This window comes from Amorphotheca resinae (assembly GCF_003019875.1).
Source record: "Amorphotheca resinae ATCC 22711 unplaced genomic scaffold M430scaffold_1, whole genome shotgun sequence".
NCBI lineage: Eukaryota > Fungi > Ascomycota > Leotiomycetes > Helotiales > Amorphothecaceae > Amorphotheca > Amorphotheca resinae.
In genome coordinates, this window is record NW_020194471.1 from 2,931,691 (window position 1) to 2,956,797 (window position 25,107).

Genomic DNA, 25,107 nt, shown 5'->3' on the forward strand with positions numbered 1-25,107 from the left:
ACGACCAGGGGGTACAAGGTGTCAGAAGGCAACGTTATTATAATTTCTTGACGTCTATGTGATCAATTTGTTTTCAATCACAGCAATTGAGTGACATTGTGCGTAAAACATTCTTTTCCAATTTCCCTGTCCCGTTCTGACCCATCAGGGCGCATCAGGATATCTATACATACATATATTTCTGGGATGTTGGATGTGTTGAGATGGTTGACATGTGATATCATCGGGGGTTGAAGGTACGCTCTTGTCCAACATCTTCTTCGAAACATTGGACGGCGGCGACGACAGCGACAACGACGGCGACGATGATTGATAGAAGCTGATACTGGGGAATTCTACAGGTAGTTTTCGCATTTCAAAGGACCTTCTTGAACCTACTCGCCTCTTGCGCAGCTCTGACCTCCTCGATTGGCGCAATTATACATATATCCTATCCCTCCTCAACTGTATATGCGCAACCCAGGACTTCAATACGATGCCGTACATTCCTTTTCTTGGACGTTTAAATGTGTAAGTTGACCCGCATAATCCCGGAAATCCATTGGTCTATGAATGGGCAATCAGAGCTAAGATTTGAGTAGGAGCGAGTATGTAGCCCTGGTGGGCTCCTTCTGTCTCGTCGGGTTGGAAGCAATTATCAGGATTCTCACGCTTGCATTGCGTACGTTCAAAGGGCCCATGTCTTCATGATGCTATCTAACGTTTCGGCAGCTGCAACGATAATTCGCCTCTGCTATCGCGCGTCTAGGGGATTGTTCAACCGATTCACAACCGCTGCCTCCAGGAAGCAGGAGGCGAAGAAGACGAGTAAAGTCTCTCTGGGGATGTAAATGTCAGCTGCTAATTCGTATAGCTATCTCCAGCTCGATTCGTGATGCTTCCGACTTCGTTGACTTGTGCGCCTTGTACGGTTACTACGCCGAGGAACATGTCATGCAGACGGGGGATGGCTACATGCTCGCGCTGCATCGGCTAGCTTGGAGGAAAGGGGAGGACGACCAGAAGGTCAATAATGGACCTGATAGTATCAGGAAGAACGTTGTCTATATGCACCATGGGCTCCTCATGAATAGTGAGGTGTGGGTATGTCTGACGGACGAGGAGAGGTGTCTGCCTTTCAGATTGGTGGAAATGGGATACGATGTCTGGGTCAGTACTTTGATATGATTCTCATGTGCTCTACTGATGCCGTCAAGCTTGGTAACAACCGCGGGAACAAATACTCCAAGAAATCCACCCACCATTCCCCGACGGATATTCCATTCTGGGATTTTTCCATCGATGAGTTTGCATTCTATGACATCCCGGATAGCATCCATTACATCCTGGAAACCACAGCTGCGCCATCACTATCATATATTGGATTCTCCCAGGGCACAGCTCAGGCATTTGCCGCATTGGCCGTGCATCCCAAGCTTAATGATAAGATCAACGTCTTCATTGCCCTTGCGCCGGCCATGTCACCAGCCGGTCTCTCCAACGGCATAGTTGATGCTCTAACGAAGGCTTCCCCTCAATTTCTGTTCCTCCTTTTCGGTCGACGATCCATCCTCAGCTCAGCCACTATGTGGCAGTCGATTCTCTACCCCCCAATCTTCGTCCGCCTTATCGACATGGGCCTTTCATTCCTCTTCGGTTGGACAGCCCGCAACATATCCATGAGCCAAAAACTAGCGGCTTATGCCCACCTATATTCCTTTACGAGTACCAAAAGTGTCGTACACTGGTTCCAGATTATTCGAAATAAGAGCTTCCAAATGTACGACGACGACGTCCAGCCGGTGATCTCTCTAAACATTGTGAACAAATATACAAAAGTCGCCAAGTTCCCGACCAGGAATATCAAGACGCCCATTGTCCTCGTCTATGGCGGTAGTGACTCCTTAGTCGATATCAACGTCATGCTGAAAGAACTCCCCTCGCATACGGTCGCAACTGAGATTCCCCATTATGAACACCTCGACTTTCTTTGGGCGCGAGAAGTTGATACCCTAGTCTTCCCGCACGTCTTTGATGCCCTGAAATCCTTCTGCGATGCTCAACACTCGAAAGAGGAATATGAGCGATATCGCACTGCTCGGCACGCCTCCATTAGTGCTGCAAGGAGCAGGCCCCTTATTCGCCAGTACACGAGTGAAGACGGGGGCAGAGAACTCCTAGGAGGCTATACCGAAGGTGCAAGTTTGCCATCTGGAAGCGAGACCGAAGCCTTGGTCTCGCCGAAGAGTATTGTGACCTCCCCCCACCAGGGTCCCAGGAAGCGGGCAAGAATACAGGGTGAGTTTGACGGCTCCCCGGAAAGCCCCTCGCCAACCTCGCCCACACACGCCCGAGCGGTCCAGCCACCGAGTGAGACCAACGGGTATCGGAACCCATCATCGCCCCGCGGCGGGCGGAGCGGTAGCCTGGGGAGCACTATCAGCTTCGACGGCCGAGGCGCGCGAGGGATCAGTCTCGGGGCCGGAAAAGCCGTCGGCGGCGTCGTGCAGGGCGTCGAGACGGTGGCGAGTATAACGACGAGTTCAGACGATGGCGGGGGTTCGGCTAAGAAGAAGAAGGGGAGAAGATGAATTGATTGATTGAGACTGAGATTTAGATTGGATGTGCGAAAGGGACTATTGTTTGAATATAGTATGTATGGATGGAGTGTATTATAGGTATATATGTCTTTGTTTTCAGTGACGATAAATATGATACGATACCCTAATAGAAGAACACTCGGCCTCTTCAATGCTTGACGGGATCACAAGGGAGGATTGGAGATCAGGATGAGAAAAGGCTCGAGGTACCTTGTCATGAGGCCGGTCGGTTGGTTTCCTGATCCCGTCCCCCTTTTTTAGATCTTACCTTACCTACCTACCTACCTTACGCGGTATAAGATAAGGGGTAGTAGAAAGAAGTGCATATAAGATCAATTCCCGTTTGCACAATGAATCACATTCCACATACTACTATCATCGTCATTATCAGCTCAAAGGAATCAATATATAGGTATAAATAACGATGCAATGTAGATATCTCTAATACCCTATACACCATTTAATAATCTTTTGTTCTTTTAATCATACAATACACACAAGTCAACGGCATAATATATCTTATTGCGCCTTCTTCCCGCTCGCCACCTGCTTCCCGGGGACAGGTTTACTCCACAGCCACAGCGCGACGAAGGCCAGCCAGCCAGTGACAGTGGTGGCGATGCCGGCGATCCACGGCCAGGCGCCGCTGATAGCCCAGCTGCGGGGCCACTCGTTGTGGGCGAAGTGGCGGACGGTGACGGTGTTCTTCTCTTCGATGTTAGAGAGGAAGGGCCGCTTGTAGTTGACTTTGAAGTTGAAGATGCCGTGTTGGTCGGGGAGCTTGAAGGTCGTGGTGTAGATGGTGGAGTTGGTCGTCGTCGTGGAGGGGACGAGCGGTAGGCGGTGGAAGGGCGAGAGCATGGAGAATTCAAGCTGGATTGCGTCGCCGGTCACGGGGACGAAGGGCGCCCAGTGATCCCAGGAGTATTCCGAGAGTTCGATCTCGTATGTCTGGGGATGTTAGCCGTGTGTATGACAAGATCTTCAGAGGATACTCACCACATCGTTCTTGACTCGATAAATCTTGGGGTTGGTGATGTTGCTCTTGACACCCCCTTCATGGAGATAGTGCTCGATTTTCTCGACCTTCAAAACACCAATCTCGTGGAAGGTCCAGCCAGTAACCTCCTTTGCGAAGGCTCGGTTCGCTGTTTTGACCTCTTGCCCCGCACTGCTTTTCACTTTCGCATCAAACCACGTATCCTCCAGCATCTCCGCAGATCCAATGATGGTGAAGCGTGCTGAGTTCCTCGCCTGCATGGTAGAGACCAGGGACAATTGCGGGCCGACCGCAAAAGGATCATCAACGCCCTCAACCTCGTCCTTGGGGTTGTATGAGTATGCCGTTCTCGGAGCTCGGAGGATAGGAGTCAGCAATGGGCTATTATTTCCCAACGTCTGTCCCACGCCCCGCGGGAAGGCGATGAGCTCTGAACTCTTGCCATCTCCCCCGAAGAAGTTCTTGACATCTGGTCGGAGAGCATCTGGGCGCGGGATGAGAACAACGTCGTGTTTCTCAGGGGCGCTCAATGTATCGTAGTTGAAGTGGTCAACAACGAGCGCATTGCGATCGGTAGGAAGATGGATGTCAAGCTCGAGGAGGAGTGATACGAGGGCGGATGGGGTGGGGTTGGATGCAGAGAGTGTGAGGAGGATGTTTCCACCAGCGTTGATGAAATCCAGGAGGAGTTTTGGAGTCAACTGTGGCCCAAGCCCTACAACAAGTCAGACTGGGGCCCTGATTGCAAAAGCTTGTGGGTTCTACCTTTGGACTTTGGAGGGAGGATTAATAGATGGTCGTAAGCTCTCTCGCCCAACTCAAACAGCCCAACTTTCTCGCTCTTCGGTGATTCGAATGTGAGATCAAATCCTCTTCCTAAAATTAAACAGAGGTTAGTCTGACATGGTCCATTACCATAAAATAAAAGTAAGAAAATAGGGAAAAGAGAGCCGGAAAGAGAGGGCTACCTTCGAGATCCCCAAGATACTTTGAGTATTTGGACTTATCTGCCAATTCCTCCACCACCACCAACAATTTTTTCCCACTGGAGCTCGCGGCCTCGACGACAGCGAGCAGGCCCAGCAACAGCAGAGAAAATAACCACCTCATTGTCGTTGTCGTGTTGTCGATTCCGCGCTGTTCGAGTTGCCGCGTCTCGAGAGGCTTTAGGAAACGTATGCCATGCCCACACCTTGCAGGGTCGGGTATCGGCACGTGACGCAGTGGTCCGAGCTCCAGGGCGGATTTCAACATCGACGTCCGGATTGGATCCCGAGAGAGCTACGACAATCGCACAACTTGATACAAGAGAGATTCGGCGAGGTGTCACGCCCGGTCAATTGAGTAAGCGGCGGTTGGCTCTCGAAGCTGGGAGGCCATGCTAACTGACTCTGGGTCTGCAGATAAACAATGTCCACTCCTCGATTTTTCTCGCAGCCCCTGCGATACCTTCACTGGGCTTCCCTCGAGAAGCCCGCGATTTTCTGGTCCATCGTCGTCGGGTCCATAGGCCCTGTCATGGTCGTCACAGTGCCTGGCATCAGAGCGCGGTTAGGCGACCCAAAGAGACCCGAGATTCCTCTCACATACCCAAGTACGTCCGCCGCGAACCGCGTGTTGCCAAGCAGAGCTTTGATGAGAGGGGCAATGGCTAATCCGTTTTGTGTTGCTGCAGTACCCACCGGTCCTAGAAAACAACTATCTGGATATGATGACGAGTAAGGGCCTGGTAGTGGTGGCATGTTGGGGGGGGTAACTTGGGGACAGATGGTGGCCCTGTTGTACATAAGGCGGCGTCTTGACAATGGAAGATATACTAAGGGGTTGTCTTCTTAACCAATGTGACTCGGTCTTTCTAGTGATACGCAACTTGGGAGTGGGAGCAGGGGACCTGGAGAATCAGCGTAGGAGAGCGAGATGAGCTTGGCCATCTCGAACCGGTCATCGAATGGTCTAAGGGACTCCTGCTCGAGCCCCTCTTGAGGAAGAGCTTGTTCAGGTGTGGCGCGACCCGAAGTACCGACCTGACTGAGGGGTACCGGAGAGAAGGGCAGTATGCATGATTCTTAAAGTTGGTAGGTCCGAGTCCTTACGAGTGTGGGGGTTTCGTCTAATCCCACGATTGTTCTCTTTTGTTACAATAGTGCATACAAGTATGCATCCACTGAAGGTTCAGTAGGTATGAGGGCGCGGTTTTGACGAGAAGTGTGGTGCGAATGAGGGAAGAACAGGGGCCATGTTATTTGAAGCATTGTTTAAGCACTTACGTGACTTGAGGCGGATATCAGACTTGATATGGAATAAGGTATGGATTATTTATCATTTCATGTCTCTATCCCAGATATTAGTTTTACAATTCCTACATCCACCGTATTCAGGCGTCTATTACATGTCTCCTTTGTCGTAACTCGTCGAAAACCTCCTGCCACTTCACGGACAGAGGTTTGACGAAAGGCTTGGTGCTCAGACAAGCCGGAAACGGCTGGTACCCTGGATCTTCTCCAAAAGTCATACTGCTGGCCTCGTCCGCAGTGAAGGTCCTACGTTTCCATTCTCGCTTTGCCGGATACCCTCTTCCGAGCGGATATCCAATCCGGCGCGCATAGATGACCGTGAGACCGCGGGGCACGTCGCCGTAGTGGTGCAGAACCCATATGATGCGAAATCTTGCACTCTCGGGTATCTTCCCATCTTCATTTCTGCTCTTCTCCTCAAGTTCCGCTAGGTACTTGACTCTCGTTACCAGCTTGGCCATGTGATCTGTCGGACTGCGGAGCGCCTGGGAAGCAAAGATAGGAAGTGCTGCTTGGCGAACCTTTTTGTCTCGACAGAAGGCAATTACATCGTGGAGGGGCTGGTGCAGCCCGGGCAGATAGTTGAATATCTGTTGGCCATTTGGCTGTAGCCGAGCGGTCTCCTTATCGATGAGTGCTGCAAGTGAGACTATCTCTCTTGCTTCAGGGAGGAATACGTCGTGGTCACATTCTTCTGTGAAGAAGGCGCCCGCGAGGCCTATTTCAGCACCTAGAGCTTGCGCCCTAAGCAATGCCGCCGCAATTGTGGTCGCTGGGTCCTTGGATGTTATCAACGTTACGAAAATTGGTTGGAATGCCTTGTGCCATCTTCTCAGGTCATTTAGATATGCATCGCGGTCTGCGAATAACATCGTTGGTAGACTACATGGATCTACGAGTTCACCTGGAGTGTCTGCTATTTCTGCAGGTCCGGACTCGACCTTTGCAGAGATGATGCGAACGTATGCTTCACCAATAAGATGAAAGGTCCGCCTCATGAGTAGTTGCTGATACAACCTGGCCTCTTCCAGGCTGCCAAACCGAGCCGGCATATTCTTAATCGTCTCAGAACCATCATGCCTCCGTACGGCATGAACACCGAGGGTGCGGTTTCCCCAGAACATGGCGTACCGCAGATCCAATCTAGTAAATTCATGGAAGATCTCATCCTCAACAACATTCACGTCCGGAGACGCAATCCCGGCTGCGCGGTGGGGCTTTCGCGACTCCAATCGGCGCAGGAGCAGGTAGCCTTCTTCGCCCTGCATCGTAGACGTATTTGGCGAGTCTAGAAAGTGCTCAAGGCAGAAGACTAGGAGACAAGCTATCATGACTTTCCTCAACGAAGGTGCTGAGCCTGGAGGATTCGCCGAAGCTAGTCTCTGCATTCCTTTCAGGGCTTTGTCGTACGCCGCGAGAGCAAACTCGCGATGCTTGGCTGATATGTCTAGGGCGACCTCCCGCATGGAGACCGGGTAGACAGAGGCAGCGCGTGTTACTTTGAAGGACTTGTAGAGCGCCCCGAGAGCTACGATCGAGCGAAGCACGAACGGTTCCGTGTGAGCTTCTTGGAGTATTGTATACGTCCAAGGCGACGTCTTGATGACGCCGGCCAGCTCCGAAGCGACCTCGTCTCGATAAGCCCAGAAGTAATAGACCTCTCTCTCATCTATGAAAGGTAGCGCCTGCGAGGGGCGAAGCTGACGGAGCTGAGAGCTCCTTTGCGAGACGATATCCAATATTTTCTTGGATTCGTCGGGGGGCGGTTTCCACTGGCACTGACGCCGAGATTTACTGCAAGTATTGCATTTTGGTCTCGTCTCGTCACATTTCACCCGACGAAGCCTAGAAGAGTCTTGTTGGCACAACCATCGCGACTCCTCATGGTGATGGAGACTTACTTGCAAGTAAGACAGCCATTCTTCGACTTTGGGGCCGAGGCCCTCCGAGCTCTGGATTCGGAGATGGACTGGCCATTCTCCCTCATGATGCAGTATTAAGATGCCCAAACTTGGAGACAAGAAGGAAAGATCGTGAAAGGCATGGAGAAGGCTTTCATTGTACACTTGTATTCATACCCGGCAATATAATTATTAAATCTGAGGGGGAGAAAGAGAATCAAAAGTCGGTAAGGACGTCAACGATGATTTCAGGCACGAGGGAGGTCGTGGATGAAGGCCAGGTCTGAATTGACGATCACTTAGGGGATTGAAGAATATATTGCCCAATCATATTGAGCCACTCATACTGTACTGCCGTAAGAATGGGGGGCATTGCTCATTGAGCCACAATAGCCGAGGACACTGTTTCGTCTGCCGATACTACGAATCCGTGATTCTTTCAAGCTGGTCAGTAAGGTAATGAGTCCTAACATAACTAATCCTCGTACCTTAACCACGCCCTCGATGTTACAGCGTAATCGCTTAGGACTACCAACCTAAAATGCCTGGAATTACGTGAATCTATTCGATTCAGCCAAGATACCCTAACCCCTGAAAGGGGCACTGCTCCCTCAAGCTACTTTCGGGAAGTAACGCTCTCGATGTCACGTTCATTTCTGGATAGGAATCGGGATGTAACCTCTTCTCCAACTGCTCAAAGGGCACCACGACTCACAACCTCCAAATTCTCGGTTTCGAGGTCCTAGATCAAACGATGCATCTGTAATGAATTTTCAACGCCAGTGTCTTAAATACATGTTTTTACACCGCCGCCCTGCTTGATGCCTATACCCAGTCCGTGCTATGATACCAGCACAGCAGCATGAGGCACCATGAGCTCATAACGCCGTTCACCATGTATATAAGGTATATATAGGAGCATCCGAGAACGCCTAACCCCCTGAGCAGCGAGCTACTCGTCTATTTTTCATCTCTCACGTTGGATCAAATCCCATTCATACTATTTCTTTAAGTCAGCATCATTTTTCGCGCAGTTTGTCAAGACATATGACGAAAGGGGTATCTTACGACTCGCCCATCCTCATCACCCGTATACACGCACTGCGGCATAGGCGTAATGCATGTAATCGCCGCTTCGGTATTTCTTTCATCGTCGCCGCCTCTCCTCCTTGAATCCACATGATCCAGGCGTTTCACCAATTCCAACTTCCAGCCCTCTTTGCCCGGTCCCACAACCTTCTTCCAGACGTTCACCACGCCCCTGCGTTGGCCCGTAAATACCAGCGTGTTTTCCAGCCACTCGTTACCGGTACCTTCGTAGAAAGCACAGCTAGAGATCCAGTCATCGTGGTCGCTGCAGACGTTTTGGTCGAGGATGAGCTCGCCGTTTAGCGTGTACAAGGCAACTTTCTGGCCGCGGCAGAGCATGATATCCCCGGTGACGTCGTTGATAAGGGCGCATTCTATGGGTCGGCCATGTGCTAATTTGCGGACGAACTCGAGACGGTTGAGATCCCAGAGGATGACTGTACCATCGCTCGAGGCGGAAAGGAGCGTACTGAAACTCTTGCTGACTGCAAGTGTAGTGACTGGAGTCTTATGTCCAAAGAGCGAAGATCTTGGCTGCAGTTCTACAGGCTTGGAAGGCGATGTAATGACGGTATGAGCAGATATCACACAATCCTCCCCTGCCGTTATGAGCAGTTGGGACGACGCGAAGAGGGCACAAGATAATTGCCCTTGATGCAAATTTTCAAAGAGGCCAGCTAGTTTCTTCGATTCGTTGAAATAGAAACGTACACTGTTGTCCGCGAATCCCCACTCGAGGTATTTGTCGTAATGGGGCGGGTGATTGAGTTTGAATGCAGTAGCGCAGAGCAGGCGATCAAGTTTTGACGAGAAGATGAGTGATGCTACGCGTTCCTTGGATTCGAGGAGAGGGAAAGGAAGCAGCGTGAGGCCTTCGGCCGATGTGTCAAGCCTCTTGATCTTATGGCGCATTTCTTCGCGGGGTTGGTGTGGTTTGGTAAAAACTTGATGTGGTGTTTGGCCAAAATTATGTATGATGCCGATTGTTGCCAGCCTCTCGACCGGATCTTCGATATTATCGAGGTCTTTGGCGCCATGATACGAGAGATGGTGGAAGACATTGACGGCTTCGATTGCAGCCTCTCCACGCTGTTTAGATCCAAAGACAAGATCAATCCAGTGGTGCAGATGCTTGCTGACATATGGACTTTCTAAAGCTTCTCGGTGCTTTGCTATGAAGATCTTAGGGTCTCCTTTGGCCCAAGGAGGTAGCTGCACATTATCGATAGCGCCACCATTGCCCTGTCTTACTCCAAAATTATATCCATTGCTATTGGTAAGAAACTCGGGCAGGTAGAAAAACTCTGGGATAAGCTCCCGTACGTCCGACATATTGTCTCTTGAAGCAGACATCCAGGCTTTCTCTATGGAATAGAAGAGTCGGTCCGGGTGGTCGAAGTTGCCTCCCTGGAGGAGCAAATACGATTGCACAAAGGGTTGAAGTCTGATGAGATAGGATGTTACAATCATAGCTGATGAGTAATGAGTGCCGTAGTGGAATGCTGGCGTGTGGTCAGTCATATCTGCAAATGTCTTGTAACGTTCAATAAAGTCCATTTGCCGGGATATATGTTGTGCACCCATGGGCTTTGTGAGGTCTCTAAATGAAGCAGGGTTGTTTAGATCCAACTCTTCACTGGTATAGTCTGCAAGGACCCATGGAAAGACTGGGTACTGGGTAAGATCATTGAAGGTCCGACCAGCCATTGTGTTGACTAGCATCAGATAATGGAAGTTGGAGATCTCGCCCTTGGCCCATCTTCGCATTGCTGGGTTCCAGGCTGATGGATTGAATATGTTACCGAACTTAGAACCGAAGGTTGTCGGTGACTCTTCCACTACTCTAAGCGCCTCAAGACGCCAGCTATGCTCTGGATTGGGCAAGCTCGAGCTTCCAATTGAATGAGGTGCCTTCGAGGCGAGCTTGTTATACAAGTCATCTCTAAGTGCGGGCGAAATAGCAGTTAAAAGGTAGCTGCGTCCATCGGTGAAAAAGACCTCCACCGCAACATCTCGAAATAAGAAACGGCGTTTGGAGATGCTGATCACATCACTCCACTTCCAGCTTCTTGATTCTTGATCGGCTCTAACCGGCTGCGTTCTCTTGTCGTTCGTCTTTTGACCAGAGATCATTTGTAAATATGGATCTCGCTCCTCTTTCGCAGCTTGCCAAACGTTTACGATTTCCCCATCAGACTGTTGGAAGACGTTGTCAATGAGGTACAATGAGTCTTTGCCCAATATCAACAAGCCTTCAACTGCCTCGAGCCCAATGATTCGAGAGATGTTGAATACTTGTTGAACTTGGTCGCCTCGTTGAAGGCTGCGCATAACCTTTCTGTTCTTGTCCTCGTACGCTTCGTCACCTTCCCCGGGGTCGTTTGGATCATCAACAAGCTCGAAATCTTCCTCAGCCATCACACTCTCCTGTGATCCGCTGGATCCGGTCTGTGGATGATTTACTGAGGTATCGTATGGCTTCTCTGCTGATGTACCATCAAGTGCCAATTCGCCTGGTGGAGTTGATACAGACGTTCCCGTCCCAATAGATCCAGGCTTGCTGTTGGGTTTTGAAACCCCATTTGATGTGGCATCTGTGATCCTACGTTTGGGTTGGTAGTCATAGGAAGGAGGCGCGCGGTCTGGTAGCATTCGTAGGCGCATACGATTTCGACCCTCTGTGCGGTCGAGCATCCATTTTGTGGCTGACCCACTGTCAAAGACTGCGCATGGTCTGTGAAGTTCACGATCCATTTTTGAAAATGCAGATGCCAGGAACACAAAGTTGTCTTGCTGGTCTTGTTGTGATCTTTGGTGTTTCAGATGCTCTGAGGCGTAGATCTGCTTCATCCAAACAGTCGACGCAAGATCATGGCGGAACAGAATATCTTCTTCGTTCAGATCTTCAGTATGCCACTGCCTGAGCTTTTCTCGACGCTTGGCCACACGTGTGTTGGCAGCATCTTCGGTTTTCTCATTCTCAGCGTGGACAAATTCTTCCCAGGTACGAGACATCGCGCCAAAGAACAAAGCATCTAGCTCCACTCGATGCTCACCAACCCAATCAACGAATGTCTCATTATCCAACTCCGTAAGTTTCTTGAACCCAGAACTTAGTTGTCTATACTCGGACGGCATTGTATGCTGGAGCATCTTTGAGGTCTCTTCCGGTTTCTGCACGAGTAAGATCCGCCACAGATTGGCAGCAGCTAAACGAACCTTTTCTCGTGAGTCAACCAATTTAAGATATAATTGGTAGCATATGAGTTTTAGAAAATCCTCTTCAACATCGGAAGAGAGAACCACTGTTTGCCAGTAGTGAAGCTTATCCATGAAAGCCACAGCTTCATCCTCAGAGATATGACCATGATCAAGCTCTGATAATCGAAGCAGAATTACTCTCAAGAAGACATGTGTGATGGAGAGAATAGCCTGACTGCAAAGTCGCACGCTTTTGATTTTGGATACCTCAGGCCGCTGCAGATATTCAAGCAATGTCCCCGCGAAGTCAAGCAATGGTTCTGCACCGTTCAAAAACCAGCCTTCGAAGACAGCTTCACCAATATGTAGAACGAATCGAGACATATTTTGGATGAGCCTAGGTTCCCATAAGGATTTCTGGTCGAGCTGAACAGTACTTTCGAGCTGTGATACTGTGTTGCGTAGTAAGTAAGACTCAAAATATGCCTGGTGCTCTCGAAATCCTGGAGGGATCTTCAGGAAAAGCCCGAAGCCAGGGAATTCTTTCCGGACCATAACCTGATCGACAAAGATATTGAGGAGGAGCTCAAGTAAACCTTCAACAAGCGTATTACTGATCTTCTGCGTCGCGAGCTTCTTCTTTGGTGACATTACAATGTTTAACTTGGCATTTGATGGGCTAAATTCGGACGGTTGAGATGTCAGTAGAATAAATGATGACCCCCTCCGTAAAGGCACCGCTCGAGCAGCCGTCGGGCTGGGAGGCAGATCGGTTTCTACCGTTGAGGTTCGAACTATGGGGGTAGGCATTGTTGATATGCGAGCAATGGGACGTATGATGACATCGTCACCCTCGAATGTTAGAGCCGAATCTCGAGAGTTCAACTCAGTCTCTGCACTAACAGAGTCTGTACTGACGACAACTGGAAATAGGACTGCAAGCAGTAGCCTTACATAGTCCGAAGACACTGCAAAGTCCCGGAAGTCGGAAGATTTACCATGCAAGTCAGCAAGGAAACGAATAACTGTATGTAAAACGGTGGCTTGTCCGCCGAGCTTCTCCTTCTTCGGTTGGTTTGATTCTGTTTACATGTTAGAGAATAGGACCATTAGGTTCCTGAAGCATATCTTACGTCGAGATTCTAGTTCCTTTGTCAAGGACATCGACCTAGGACGGAGGCTAATCGGTACGGTCAGATTCGCCTCTTGATCTTGCCCACTACCTCGATCAGTCAAAGGAGAATCAGGATCATCTTGATGTCGCAAGACATCCTTCAAACCGTGCTGCAGCATGGACGTAATCACCGGCAAGACGTCGGGATATATGACTTTACCATTGCTGAAGGTTTCTAAAAGGCTGAACAGTTCGAAAGGTCTCTCAAAGTTGATATCAGCAACGTCGCGGGCGAACAAAATACTGAAACAGATGGGCCACAGGGTTGAAAGATCCCACCACCTCTTGAGGCGGAAGCGCATGATTGTGAAGCCGCCCGTTTTGAGAGAAAATTTCGACACATATCCTGAGCCAGAAGTGACGAGAAGCCGCGCAAGGATCTTAGTGCCATGAACCACTACTTCAGGATCATCTTCTGTCAAGAGGTGGAGGAGCCACTGTTGATGTTAGGATAAGACAAGGATGGTTTTGGGAGGTTAACTTGCCTTGTTTGTAACGGTCCTGGCGAACTTTTTAATGTTCGCCGTGCTACCCTTTTCACAGAGAAGTCCCGTATACATCTCAAGTACCTTATTACCCAACTGTCTCTTTGTTAAAATCTGAGATGTTGCTTCTTTCCCATCAAATAGAGTGCTGACTGTCGGCTTTCTTCGGCTACCTGAGATCGTTGCTGATCGTGTGGGTAAGGTTCCGCTCTGTCCTTTGGGTGTTCGAGTGGCCGAGCCAGATGTCTGATGATAGGCATACGTGATGAACAGCGCAAGAGATCGAAATACTTCCGCAGTCATATTGCATTTCACCAATATCTCAAAAGCCTCCATGAAATATGGAAAAACATCACGAGAGAACGTCTCGGCTTTCATCGCATCTATAAATCTTTTGACAATACCTGTCCTCAGTTAGCGTGAGAGTAGCAAAAAGCGGCGGTACTAGTTTCTTACGCATTCGAAGCAGTCTTCGGGAATTGAACTGGTGGAATTTACTGCGCACACCGAAGGTGACAAACTGTTTGTAGTATAGTTTTTGGGTGGCCGGTGCAGTCTTTCGCCACATATCAAAGTCAACCAGCAGGATTCGATATGCCAATGGGTTGATGATGAAGGATTCTTCCGGTTTCTCGTGATTGTATCCCAGAAACTCCAGTACCAGATTGAGTAACTGAAAGCCAAGCTTGTCTCGGTCATCGTTGGTTAAGGTAGAAACATCAGGGTTATTGTACTTGGACGCAACAACAACGCCAGCGCCCATTTTCCCGCGCAGCAAAGCACCAAGTATAGCGTATCCATTGTCTCTCTCCATGGCCTCACTGTTACGCCAGCTACCTTTGATACTGTAGAACAAAGTCTCGACAGCTCGCACGATAGCGTCCTTGGTAGTTGCGCTCTCTACCAGTTTCAGGGCGATGCCACTGAAGCCTCCGAGGCGCCATAATGCATCATCAAGGGACTGAGGAACAAATACAATCGGTTCACCTGTCAGAACAGTAGTACCTTGTGCTCGAGTCAGAGCTTCATTGATTGAAGGGATTGCAGCATTGATAGCCAAGGAGGTGCCGGTATGATGAGTCAATTGGAACAAGTTGTTAGAAGCGGTTCGACCCAATCCTCGAAGTAGCTGTGATTCGTGATCATCTTCCCCCAGGACAGCTGTAGGCAGAATACTCAATAGGATACGATGTTCTGGAACAAGTGCGCTCGCCTTTTCGCGGATGGCACTAAGGATGTCTGAGCTCTCGTCTTTGCCAGGGTGAATCAACTCGTTCCGCATGCCCAACGCTGCTGAGGCTTCGTAGGTCTGAAAGGAGCCAAGGCAATCTTGAAAGTTCCCATTATATCGAGGCCCTAGCCGATAATATACGGCAATTAGATCATCGCTGAGGCAACCTTCGAAGAGATGTGCTGAGGCTAGAGACCAACGAGAGAACACCACCCCACGACCGAGACGTGTCGACAAATCTTGCGGTGTTCCCAGAAATGCTTGCACAGGGGTTGTCCTGGTTGTCGATGGTGATGTGAAAGACGAAAAGCTGTCTGCGGCAGAGTTGGAGAGAGGTGGGTGTTCGGGATACTGGCTTTTGACTTGTTCCACGAATTCTCCGTCCACATAAAGCAATGCCTTGCTAGACGACATTGTTTTGGGTCGCCGATGGACTATTGCAATATGATACCACTGTCCTTCTTTGAATGCTGTTGATTTGAACCTTACACTAGGGCGTGAGGATGTCACAGAAGTCTGGAGAATGAAGTTATGAGTATCTCTTTCCAGATATGCAAGGACGAAACAAGTTTGGGTCGAGTCAAAAGCCCCAAAAATAGTTGTATGAGCATTCGGATCAAACTGATCCACATATATCCAGGCTGTAAAAGTATACCCTGGCATCGTTGAAAGTGGAGGGAATGACCGTCCTAGGGTTGGTAGCTCCACTGATGCAAAGCCATTCAAGGAGAGGTCGAACTGAATATATGCTGGGGAGTGAGATTCCTTCATGGATCGAAGAAGGAAATCAGCCGCATTGGAAGATTGGTTACAAACAAGATACTGGGCATCATTTAAGGTGTTGACCCCGCGGGATATTAGAGATCCGCAAAGAGCTTCCACACAACACCTTTCGGTGGTATTCAGGGGTGAGTCAGAATCAAAAGCAAGCGGCAGGAGGGTCGATAGAATGCCAGTCGAATGCAGAGCCGCGAGATTATGCTTGGAGATTGACGATATCTTTGATAGCGTCAAGATGACGACTAATGCAGCAGGATTCACAGGTGTGTTCGGAATTCGAGGAATTGTCTTCCAAAAATCAATGATGATTGGCACCACATCGGGAGTGGATAGCAAAGCGCTCTCTCCGAGTATTTCTTGGAGCCTGGATTGCACCACGGTAATAACATCTTCATCACTATGCAATGCCACAGTACTCGTTGCAGGACTAGGCTCACTATCCCGGAGTGATTTTTGGACTGCCTCTTCTGTGCTTGGAGATTTCTGTTGCTGTGGTGCATTTCCCTGCTCTTTGAACATGGAAGGGTGTAGTCCAGCAACTTTCTGACACAGCGATTCGAACCTCTTGTCATCCAGTGCAAAAGCAAGGAGTCGTCCAAAGAGTTGGGCTTCACCCCACACATCAGATTCGCTACCCCCAACACCAATGCTGGCGATGATCTGCTCTAGGGCACCCCATCCGCCGCCCTCAACCCTTCGTTTGAAGTATCTCTGGTTCCCATAGTGCTCCCGAAATGCTTGTGCCAAAACCCCCAGTACAATTTCCAGAAGCTCAAATAGCTGTATCTTGTCTTCCTTGCTCCTCTTTGTCGGGTGGTAGAAGCCGGAGAATGCTCGGAGAGTATCTATGATGATCTGGAAGCCATGGAGATGCCGGAAATCGTCCTTCGCCCGGGCAGATTGGGGCGCTGCAATCAAATGCTGACGCACAAGTTGGGCCTGACTGATGAGCTTCGAGAGGTCGGGGTAAGCGTTGCCTACGGGGCTCTGGAGTGTGGCCGAAAGGTTGTCGAGAAGAAGCTGTAGCTCGACGGTAGCTTTCGTGCTCTCTGGTGGAGTCGATGCAACGGTTGATGAGCGCTGCTGCCGTGAACGCGTAGACATTCTTCCACGCCGCCCCAGGCTCCGAGTTGGATCAGGTCGGCCGGTCCTCCTTCATTAGATGTCGCCGTTCTCTCACGGCCGTGGAGATTCTAGGTAACCGGGAAGCCTGACGGTCATTGAATTCTGACCGCGACGGCGGGAGGGGAAATGTTTTGGGAGGATCTCGAGAGCAGAGGAGAATTGAAATTCAGAGGGAGCAGAAATGACTGTGGACGTAGGTAGTTACAGCTCGTTTCTTTATTGGATTTGCATTTGCATTTGTCTGGTTTTCATTTTCATGGCGCGCTGCTGACTACGGTTATTGCAAGCCGGCTGATGAGGCTGCGAGTCTCCAAACAGAAGGGTCCTGTTTCTGCCTAAGGTACCTAGAATGGGGGATGAGTGCCTCAGGTATGATTAGTTGAAACCTAGGTACCCATTATAGCCTCAGGCACTAAGGCACTAAGGCAGACAATGGTCGGTCATACATCATAGGTAGCTTCCAGCTTGATACCGCACGGAGTATCTGCCGATAAGTGAGGTAAGGTACCTAGTATGAGTGATACGACGCACGACTATTATAAGTGTTAAACAACTTATGAACGTACACCGTAGGTAGGTCCTTCAGAGCTCGGACTTGAGATTCTCACCGGTATCTTTGGCAGCTTGGCTTGATTGGACTCAACGTGAAGAAGAAGCAGGGCGGCTCAAGGCTCGGGGCTCAGGGCTCGAGGGTTCAAGGCCCCGAGTCATGCGTAGTTTACGGGTACCTGGTGACTCAGTGAGTGCGAGAAACCATGATGCCGGGCCCACAAGAACGATATCTCACGTCCTGGACGGTGCCAGCCTGGATGCCAATTCTGCCTTGCCTTTCCTGTATTGAAGCTGCTCACGTGCGCTTGGGAGCAGGTATCCGGAGATAGCTGATCGGCAGGTAGCGGCTTATGGGTACCGTACTGTACCGTACCTTGGTACGTCGCTCTTGGTGGCTCTCGTAGCCGCTCTGAACCTCTGAAGAGAGCTCTCCGCGCTAAGAATGCTGATGTAGACCACTCTATTATACGATCATGCAATAAGGATTGCGGCACCAAGATGCCAATTCAAGTGCCAGATTCCTTATGTTCATCACATAATAAGACAACTTGCGTGCAAGTACCTACGTACTCCGTAATCCGCTCATTCTGACGCTCGTGACGATAGAGCCCACCCGGGCGATAAGGACAGCAAATCATGCCCAAAGCGGCCAAGCGGCGTTTAGAGCTCCGCCCCACCCCCGAAAGCCGGCCGGGGCTCAGCCAGTCACGTCGTCTGTCTATCCCCTATCTGGCCTAGCCGTTGCTCGGTCGGCTGGGGAGCTTTCGCCATCAGTCACTTGCCTCCTCCTCCATCTCTCCTCTCCTCTCTCCTCCATCTTCCTCTTCCCTTCTTCTATCCCTCATCCCCCCCCCCCCAAATCCACCTCTGAAGACAGCATCATCAACTGTCTTCACCACCCACCTCTTTATCCTCAACAACCTTTGTTTGTTCCTTAATTCTTTCGAAAGTCGCAGGCAGACAAGTCCCCTTCTTTCACACCCTCTCCGCAACCCCCATCATCATGCTGGGGCTCTACGCCTTATCGCTGTTGCCGCTGCTGGCATCAGCGGCACCAACATTCAGCACTGAAACCATCCATGAAGGTGCTGCTCCTCTCCTTTCGTCCTCCAATGCCGAGGCCGTTCCGGACTCCTACATCGTCGTGTTCAAGAAGCACGTCACCGACGCCTTGGCATCGGAGCACCACAGCTGGGTGCAAGACATCCATCTCCAGAGCGAGAACGCTCGCACCGAGCTTCGAAAGCGATCGCAATTCCCTATTACCAACGACATCTTCGAGGGTCTCAAGCACACATACAGTATCGCTGGCGAGTTCTTGGGTTACTCGGGGCACTTCGATGACTCGGTCATCGAGAAGGTCCGCAGACATCCCGACGTAAGTAGCCCTGAACCCTTTTTCCTTGATTTCCCCGTCATCAATGCATCTCTCTCTCGACAGCAACTTGATGGCAGATCACGATCACCCTCGTGTGCCCTTGTCCAGCATCTGTCCGTCAAGGTGTAGCAGCGCAGTACCTTGTTATCGTAGCTAGTCAGCTTACAGAAGCTTCGCACGTGACACTTCTTATCTGTCCCTGCTTCAACTGGCATGTGTAATCTTGAGCACGTGGCTAACATTCCTCTCTCTAGGTCGAGTACGTTGAGAAAGACTCTGTTGTTCACACACTAGGCGACACTGGTGACACTGGAGAGCTGGAAAAGAACGCTCCATGGGGTCTCGCTCGTATTTCCCACCGGGATAGCCTGACCTTCAGCGATTTCAACAAGTACCTCTACGCCGCTGATGCGGGTGAGGGTGTGGATGTCTATGTTATCGACACTGGAACCAACACTGAGCACGTCGACTTCGAAGGTCGAGCACACTGGGGCAAGACCATCCCTGTCAACGATGCTGACGAGGACGGAAATGGACACGGAACTCACTGCTCTGGTACCGTTGCTGGCAAGAAGTATGGTGTAGCCAAGAAGGCCAATGTCTACGCTGTCAAGGTTCTCAGATCTAACGGCTCCGGAACCATGTCGGATGTCGTCAAGGGCGTTGAGTGGGCTGCAAACTCCCACGCCCAGAAGGTCAAGAAGGGTAAGAAGGGCTTCAAGGGCTCTGCCGCCAACATGTCTCTCGGAGGTGGCAAGTCTCCCGCTCTCGACCGTGCTGTGAACAGCGCCGTTGCCGCTGGTATCCACTTTGCTGTTGCCGCCGGTAATGACAATGCCGATTCTTGCAACTACTCCCCAGCTGCTGCCGAGAACGCCATCACTGTCGGTGCTTCGGCTCTAGATGACTCCCGCGCTTACTTCTCCAACTATGGACCATGCAATGATATCTTCGCACCTGGTCTGAGCATCCTTTCTACTTGGATTGGCAGCAAGTACGCTGTCAACACCATCTCCGGTACTTCTATGGCTTCTCCCCACATTGCTGGTCTTCTGGCATACTACCTTTCCCTGCAGCCATCCTCCGACTCTGCTTATGCAGTCGCTGAGATCACCCCTAAGAAGTTGAAGGAGAACATTATCAGCATCGCCACTGAGGGTGCCTTGACTGATGTCCCGTCTGATACCAAGAACGTGCTTGCATGGAACGGTGGTGGATCTTCCAACTATTCTTCCATCATCAAGGCTGGTGGATACACCGTGAAGAAGGGCTCCAAGCCCACCACCAACTTGCCAACCACGATTGAGTTGTTGGAGGAGGCAATGGAGAATGACTTCGACATGGTTTCTGGAGAGATCGCCAAGGACGCCAAGAACATGATGTCCAAGACCGAGACCTTCTCCAAGAAGATCCAGGAGGAGATCAAGGAATTTTTTGAGGGGCTTGAGGAGTTTGAGTCCTAAACGTCACCCTAATATTGGTGGCATATTGCGAGCCTGACTTAACTCAAGGACACAGTCCTATGTAGCCTTGCCTTACTGTTTGAGCAAGGTCATGGAGGAGGAGCTGGGTGGTGGATTTTCATTATACGCATTTTGGATATAGGTTTCATTGCGTCTCAGATCTTCATGGTTTTCCTGTTGTCACGGGCATACATAGACCAAGAGTTAAATTGTACCCCTTTTCGGTCTCCCGTGATCTTGCTTCGTGATGTGATGCATTGCCGACTCGAACTACACTGTTCCACCCTGTTGAGAAGTTTTGCTTAGTGGCGATTCTTTAGAATGGTCATGATTGAGGACCTCCCGGGGTCACTCCTTCTCACTTCGTACGGGTCGTCATTATTTGGTTTCAGTTTTCCTTTTATCTGGTAAGATCTGTGCCTTCCTCCAAAATGACGGCTCCGGACAACCTCAAAAGTTCCTGGTGTCTTCGTGCCTTTTGCTCTCTTCCCCCTGCTCTCTCAGCTTTTGGCTATTGAATTCACCATTCGAAACGGCATCAGCTGCTGTCTGCAAAAGTTCAAGTCGCACTCTGTGCGCTTCACACCATACTCTATACTCTTCACTTCGCACTCCACACTTCTCTCATCTCGTCACACATCCCATTACTTTATATATTAAACTCTACAAACCTCCCATTAGCTGCTTCGCTCTCGGGGTCGTCGCATCGAGAAGATGCTCCAACGGAGCAGCTCCCATGGGGCTGATTGTCATAGATCAACCTCGTCTGTTCACAGCAAACCTGAATCCACCAAGGCTGAGGTCGCCAACCAGCATGCCCATGCCGCAGCAACACTAGCCTTCGCTCGAGCACAAGAGAAAAGCAGCACCGATGCTAGCCACAAAGGTGTCGGATTTTCACGGAAAAATATAACTTCGAGTAGTCAAGACAGTCAGCCACCGCTTCAGCAGAACAAAGGTCCAAGCAATGTGGACCGGGTCGTCAAGCGACAGCAGAGTGTGCGGTTTGTGACTTGCACTGACGTGGAAGGACGGCAATCTAAGAGCAATAGGGAGGTTCGTGTTGAACCGCGGGGCAGCTTTTCGACTGTTAGACCCGCCGCACTCCGCCCTCTTAGTCGATGCTCATCTCTTGGCAACGCTGGAATAGCGGGGGAGAAAGCAGGATTCAATGAGAGAGAGCTCGCCCCGTATGGTCCATACTCAAGAAAGGATGATGCCGTTGCCTCTTCTCCAGCTTCGTCTCGCCATGTCCGAAAGTCCAGGTCTATGTTCATGCCACTCAAAGCTCCCAAGGTCTTCTATACCAACGGGACCCCCGAAAGACCAGGGAACACCTCCTCTGGTCACCGGGACAGTAATTTGAACGCTGCAACGCCGCACATGAATTCATACGAAGCTCCTCTGAGAACCCCAAAGTCAATGAGCTTCCTTGGGCTGAGACGAGAACGTGACTCTTCGGGGAGTCGCGAGAGCAATGATTTGGGCATACAGATGGCGCGGGATAGGTTCCTCCATCAAACAAATCAGCAGAGGCTTCTGGAGAAGCCTTCGTTCCTCTTCAAGTTGAAAGTTCAAAGACAAGAGAAGCAGTCCCGGAAATTTGTTCTTACTAGCAGCACAAACAGCTATGGATCACCCATCGCCTCTTCCAACCAAGGCACAACACCAAAAGAATTCAAGCTGAAGGACAAAGCTCGCAAGGCAAGGCGGAATATCAAGGACAGATTCAGACGGGCTTTCGGGCGTAGCAGCAAGGAACAATTAGATATTCCGGTCCAACAAGTCGATGCCTATGAGACACATGTCCGAGAATATCCAAGTGGTTCGGACGCTAGACTCAGCAACTTTGAAGATATTCCACTTCAATCAGAAGCGACTCTTTGCCAAGTAGCATCTCGCCCTCCTTCTATTTATATGATAAGCTCAAGCCAGCGAATAGAATCGCAAACTGGCAGCGTTAAGAGCATAGGAAGTGATCGCAGTGGCGACAACTTGCCCACCACTGATACCAATGCCACCACAAGCCAGGGATCCAGACTCCAGCCCGAAAGGGATATTCAGCGTCTATCTGTCATCAACGAGAATGGCGCTCATGTTCCCTCGTCCTCATTGAATAATACACCAGCAAACCATAAGCTCGGTAAGAGCGACGGTTATGTGCCTGATGGCAATTCGAAGACGACTCCTGTCCCCGAGCACGCCAGTCTCTACCACTATTTAATGAAACGCCTCGAGGATACTTCTCCTCAGCGCCGCCTCGAGGCTTTGCGAAAGAAAATGAAGGAAAGCGTCAGTATCTCAAAGGATGTGGAAAGTATTAGCAGTGCAAAGCATGTGGAAAACGTCAACGCCGCAAAAGATGTGGAAAACATCAACATCACAGAAGTGCCACGACGTCTCGCTTCTTTTGCTGGCACTGGCGTTAAATACAAGATGGTAACCATAAAACCGGTTCCGCCGTCTCCCATGTGCAGCAGTGAGGCAGGCCGGTCTCCCAAGCATGGCCACCAATGGGTCACAGCTGACTCCGCCCACGCAGCTAGAGCTGAGGATATTTTCGGACGTACAGGTCCCCACGTACATGAATGGTTTGCAGCAGACTCTCTCCGGGAAGCAAGAATGCGTAGGCAAGGCAATAAGGTACTGCCAGAGGAACATGCCATCAATGAAGTTATCAGCGGCTTAAAGCAAGGGCGGAGCGGCTCAGATGCAGCTACTTTTTCACACTCTCATGAAGCCAGCACCAAAACATCAAACCATTTGGCGCCAGAGAATATGAATATGACGCCGCAGGAGGTTGCGCACCTTATTGAGCCAATCGTTCCGGAAAGGAGAATTGTGCTCGAAGCAAGATCTACCTTCTTTGGTGGGACCAAATACGCCACTGTCAAAACTATCAGCCCATTTCGGCGTGCATTGACAGAAAGTGAAGCTGAGAGCTCTGCTGCAGGCGCTGAAACTCAGGATGCAAACAAGCCTCCGAGTGTACCCTATTCAGAGAGCATCTATTCAAGAAGCACAGGCGGTGGGACACCAGCCTTCGCCAAGAGTTCCTTGACTTTGCACTCATGCGAGGAAGACATCCCAAAGATGTCATCTGCTGACGCCGGCAATGGAGATGCAATCATTCTTGATAGACATATATATCGTCCAATCATGCCAGACATGAAGGGCCATCGCGCTACGAGCTATGCAGGTTCAGTTGAGTCATTCGAGTGGCAGAACTGGATGAGTTCAGAAGTCACGAAACTTGAAAACGGCAAGGCAAATCCAAACTGCGCTTCTACTCAGGCCGCCTTCTATATCAAGGATCTTCCCGTGATGACATGGTCCTTGCGTAGCAGACATGTCCGAGAGAATGCGCAGATCATTGGTGATGACACCGAGGTGAACCAGAGCAAGGCCATTCCGGTGAAGCAACCGCTGGGAACGGTGCAGCAGAATGTGAAACTAAACCAACAAAACATACCCGTGCTGAAACCCATCGTGAAGTATAGATCCTCAACAGCTCTTGTTCTTGCCGAGAACATCGACTCGGGCAGAAGATCAATTCCACCACCACCACCTGCACGGCCAGCGAGCCCACCCCCACCGCCGATTCCACTTCGCTCGCACCTCCGACCAAACCCTTATCCGAAATTTGGTCTGTCTTCTGCGAATGCAGTCAATACAACTAATCTTTTCGGCGCACCAAATTCGGCAGCCAATGTTCCGAGAATGGGTAGAGAGAATCTCAGGAGCGGCTCAGAAACTGCGTTCAATAGTCCGAAGAGCATTGGGACTCCGGTGAATTTGGCGAAGAGAGTCAGGCAGTCTAATAAAGTGAGTCCAGGAGGAGGCCTTAGTGCCGCTGTCGAGAAACAGTTTGGGAGTACATATCCAATAAGTCCAGGTGATTGGAGAGTTAATGGAAAGGACATGGATCCAGGAGGTGTGGAGGAAGATGACATCTATGGAGCAGAGGGTGCAGGATTGATGGGTCCCAGCATGACGAGGGATGTCGGGGGGATGGGAAGTCTGGGGTTGGTGAACTCGTATTTGAGTAGCCGGCGCAGAAAGGTGGCTGAATTCAGTGATGAGAGTTAGAGGGCGTTTCTTTGATGGGGTTTGGGTTTATTGGATCAGGAGATGGCTCGACTTCATTGGAGAGAAGCGAATTGATCCATGGAACAAACGATGTTTCCTTCCCCCATTCTGCTTTTGACGGCTGGGCTTGGGTGGAGTTATGGAGGAACATGGCTGAATCGGGGGTTAGGTATCAATATCATGAGAAGGGATGAACATGAGCTGCGGAACATGTTTCTGAATAAACCAAGCATTATTAGATAGAAGAAAGAAATGGCAGTCTTTTACTATGCACGAATACGAATTGGCTGCTGACCTGAATTGTGAATACGGGATCTCCGTAAAGCCAATGATTTATCCTGGGTTTTTCCAATTACTTACTTCGCTTTGTTCTCAAGACTGTACATATATACCGTACCTCCACCATGTAGAGGTTGGCTCTTCATATGATATCTAATACACAAAAAATGTTGTCTCTCCAAATACCCACAGCATCCGGAACCATTCCTATCTATCCCTGCCATCTTCATTCGTACAGCTCAACCCTCAAGATGCGGCGTCTCTCTAGTTTCCCCATCGTGTAAAAAATCTAAATACCCTAAAAACAAAAAGAATCTCAAGAGAATCCAGATATCCTCAGTAGGTAAATAATGACCCATACCATGGAGAAAAGCGCCGAGACATGAAGTTATAATATGATTAATACTGGGTCGGGAACGGGTGGGGAGTGTGGGGAAAAGAGCGGAGAAAGTTCCCGCGCACCGTCGACGGGGCTCGCGACTCCACT

The 25,107-nt window shown here is 50.2% G+C and overlaps 7 protein-coding genes across 7 annotated transcripts; 4 read left to right on the forward strand and 3 right to left on the reverse strand.

Moving 5' to 3' along the window:
- Window positions 1-484: 484 nt before the first annotated feature.
- M430DRAFT_75077 (hypothetical protein) lies at window positions 485-2,108 on the forward strand (the record flags this gene model as incomplete). The annotated part of the gene is made up of 5 exons (XM_024869549.1): window positions 485-510; window positions 582-661; window positions 712-807; window positions 854-1,149; window positions 1,197-2,108. Coding segments are annotated over 5 exons (1,410 nt in total), but the record flags the coding sequence as incomplete, so codon positions are not given.
- Window positions 2,109-2,965: 857 nt separating this feature from the next.
- On the reverse strand, window positions 2,966-4,727 carry M430DRAFT_113432 (hypothetical protein). Its single transcript, XM_024861511.1, has 4 exons — window positions 4,548-4,727; window positions 4,345-4,455; window positions 3,579-4,294; window positions 2,966-3,530 (listed from the first exon to the last, which is right to left on the reverse strand). Exons 1-4 carry the CDS (start codon window positions 4,687-4,689, stop codon window positions 3,099-3,101), a joined length of 1,401 nt encoding a protein of 466 aa, XP_024725571.1. The 5' UTR covers window positions 4,690-4,727; the 3' UTR covers window positions 2,966-3,098.
- Window positions 4,728-4,989: 262 nt separating this feature from the next.
- Window positions 4,990-5,301, forward strand: M430DRAFT_91976 (hypothetical protein; the record flags this gene model as incomplete). Its single annotated transcript, XM_024869689.1, has 2 exons — window positions 4,990-5,173; window positions 5,255-5,301. The coding sequence occupies 2 exons, from the start codon at window positions 4,990-4,992 to the stop codon at window positions 5,299-5,301; spliced, it is 231 nt and encodes a 76-aa protein (XP_024725572.1).
- Window positions 5,302-5,953: 652 nt separating this feature from the next.
- M430DRAFT_15282 (hypothetical protein) lies at window positions 5,954-7,860 on the reverse strand (the record flags this gene model as incomplete). The annotated part of the gene is made up of 2 exons (XM_024863214.1): window positions 5,954-7,718; window positions 7,775-7,860. The coding sequence occupies 2 exons, from the start codon at window positions 7,858-7,860 to the stop codon at window positions 5,954-5,956; spliced, it is 1,851 nt and encodes a 616-aa protein (XP_024725573.1).
- A 591-nt stretch (window positions 7,861-8,451) lies between these two features.
- M430DRAFT_63237 (hypothetical protein) lies at window positions 8,452-17,123 on the reverse strand. Its single transcript, XM_024869040.1, has 5 exons — window positions 14,180-17,123; window positions 13,724-14,127; window positions 13,198-13,675; window positions 8,843-13,146; window positions 8,452-8,774 (listed from the first exon to the last, which is right to left on the reverse strand). The coding sequence occupies exons 1-5, from the start codon at window positions 16,836-16,838 to the stop codon at window positions 8,742-8,744; spliced, it is 7,878 nt and encodes a 2,625-aa protein (XP_024725574.1). The 5' UTR covers window positions 16,839-17,123; the 3' UTR covers window positions 8,452-8,741.
- Window positions 17,124-18,414: 1,291 nt separating this feature from the next.
- Window positions 18,415-20,252, forward strand: M430DRAFT_24418 (hypothetical protein; the record flags this gene model as incomplete). Its single annotated transcript, XM_024865057.1, has 2 exons — window positions 18,415-18,789; window positions 19,044-20,252. The coding sequence occupies 2 exons, from the start codon at window positions 18,415-18,417 to the stop codon at window positions 20,250-20,252; spliced, it is 1,584 nt and encodes a 527-aa protein (XP_024725575.1).
- A 714-nt stretch (window positions 20,253-20,966) lies between these two features.
- M430DRAFT_24419 (hypothetical protein) lies at window positions 20,967-24,341 on the forward strand (the record flags this gene model as incomplete). Its single annotated transcript, XM_024865058.1, has 1 exon — window positions 20,967-24,341. The coding sequence occupies one exon, from the start codon at window positions 20,967-20,969 to the stop codon at window positions 24,339-24,341; it is 3,375 nt and encodes a 1,124-aa protein (XP_024725576.1).
- Between the last annotated feature and the right edge of the window lie 766 nt (window positions 24,342-25,107).

Coding starts and splice junctions, on each gene's coding strand:
- M430DRAFT_113432 (XM_024861511.1), bottom strand. CDS start 4,689: ATGAGGTGGTTATTTTCTCTGCTGTTGCTGGGCCTGCTCGCTGTCGTC. Junction 4,456..4,547: donor GTATCTTGGGGATCTCGAAG/GTAGCCCTCTCT, acceptor GTTTAATTTTAG/GAAGAGGATTTGATCTCACA. Junction 4,295..4,344: donor CCTCCCTCCAAAGTCCAAAG/GTAGAACCCACA, acceptor GACTTGTTGTAG/GGCTTGGGCCACAGTTGACT.
- M430DRAFT_63237 (XM_024869040.1), bottom strand. CDS start 16,838: ATGTCTACGCGTTCACGGCAGCAGCGCTCATCAACCGTTGCATCGACT. Junction 14,128..14,179: donor CCGAAGACTGCTTCGAATGC/GTAAGAAACTAG, acceptor AACTGAGGACAG/GTATTGTCAAAAGATTTATA. Junction 13,676..13,723: donor CCAGGACCGTTACAAACAAG/GCAAGTTAACCT, acceptor TAACATCAACAG/TGGCTCCTCCACCTCTTGAC.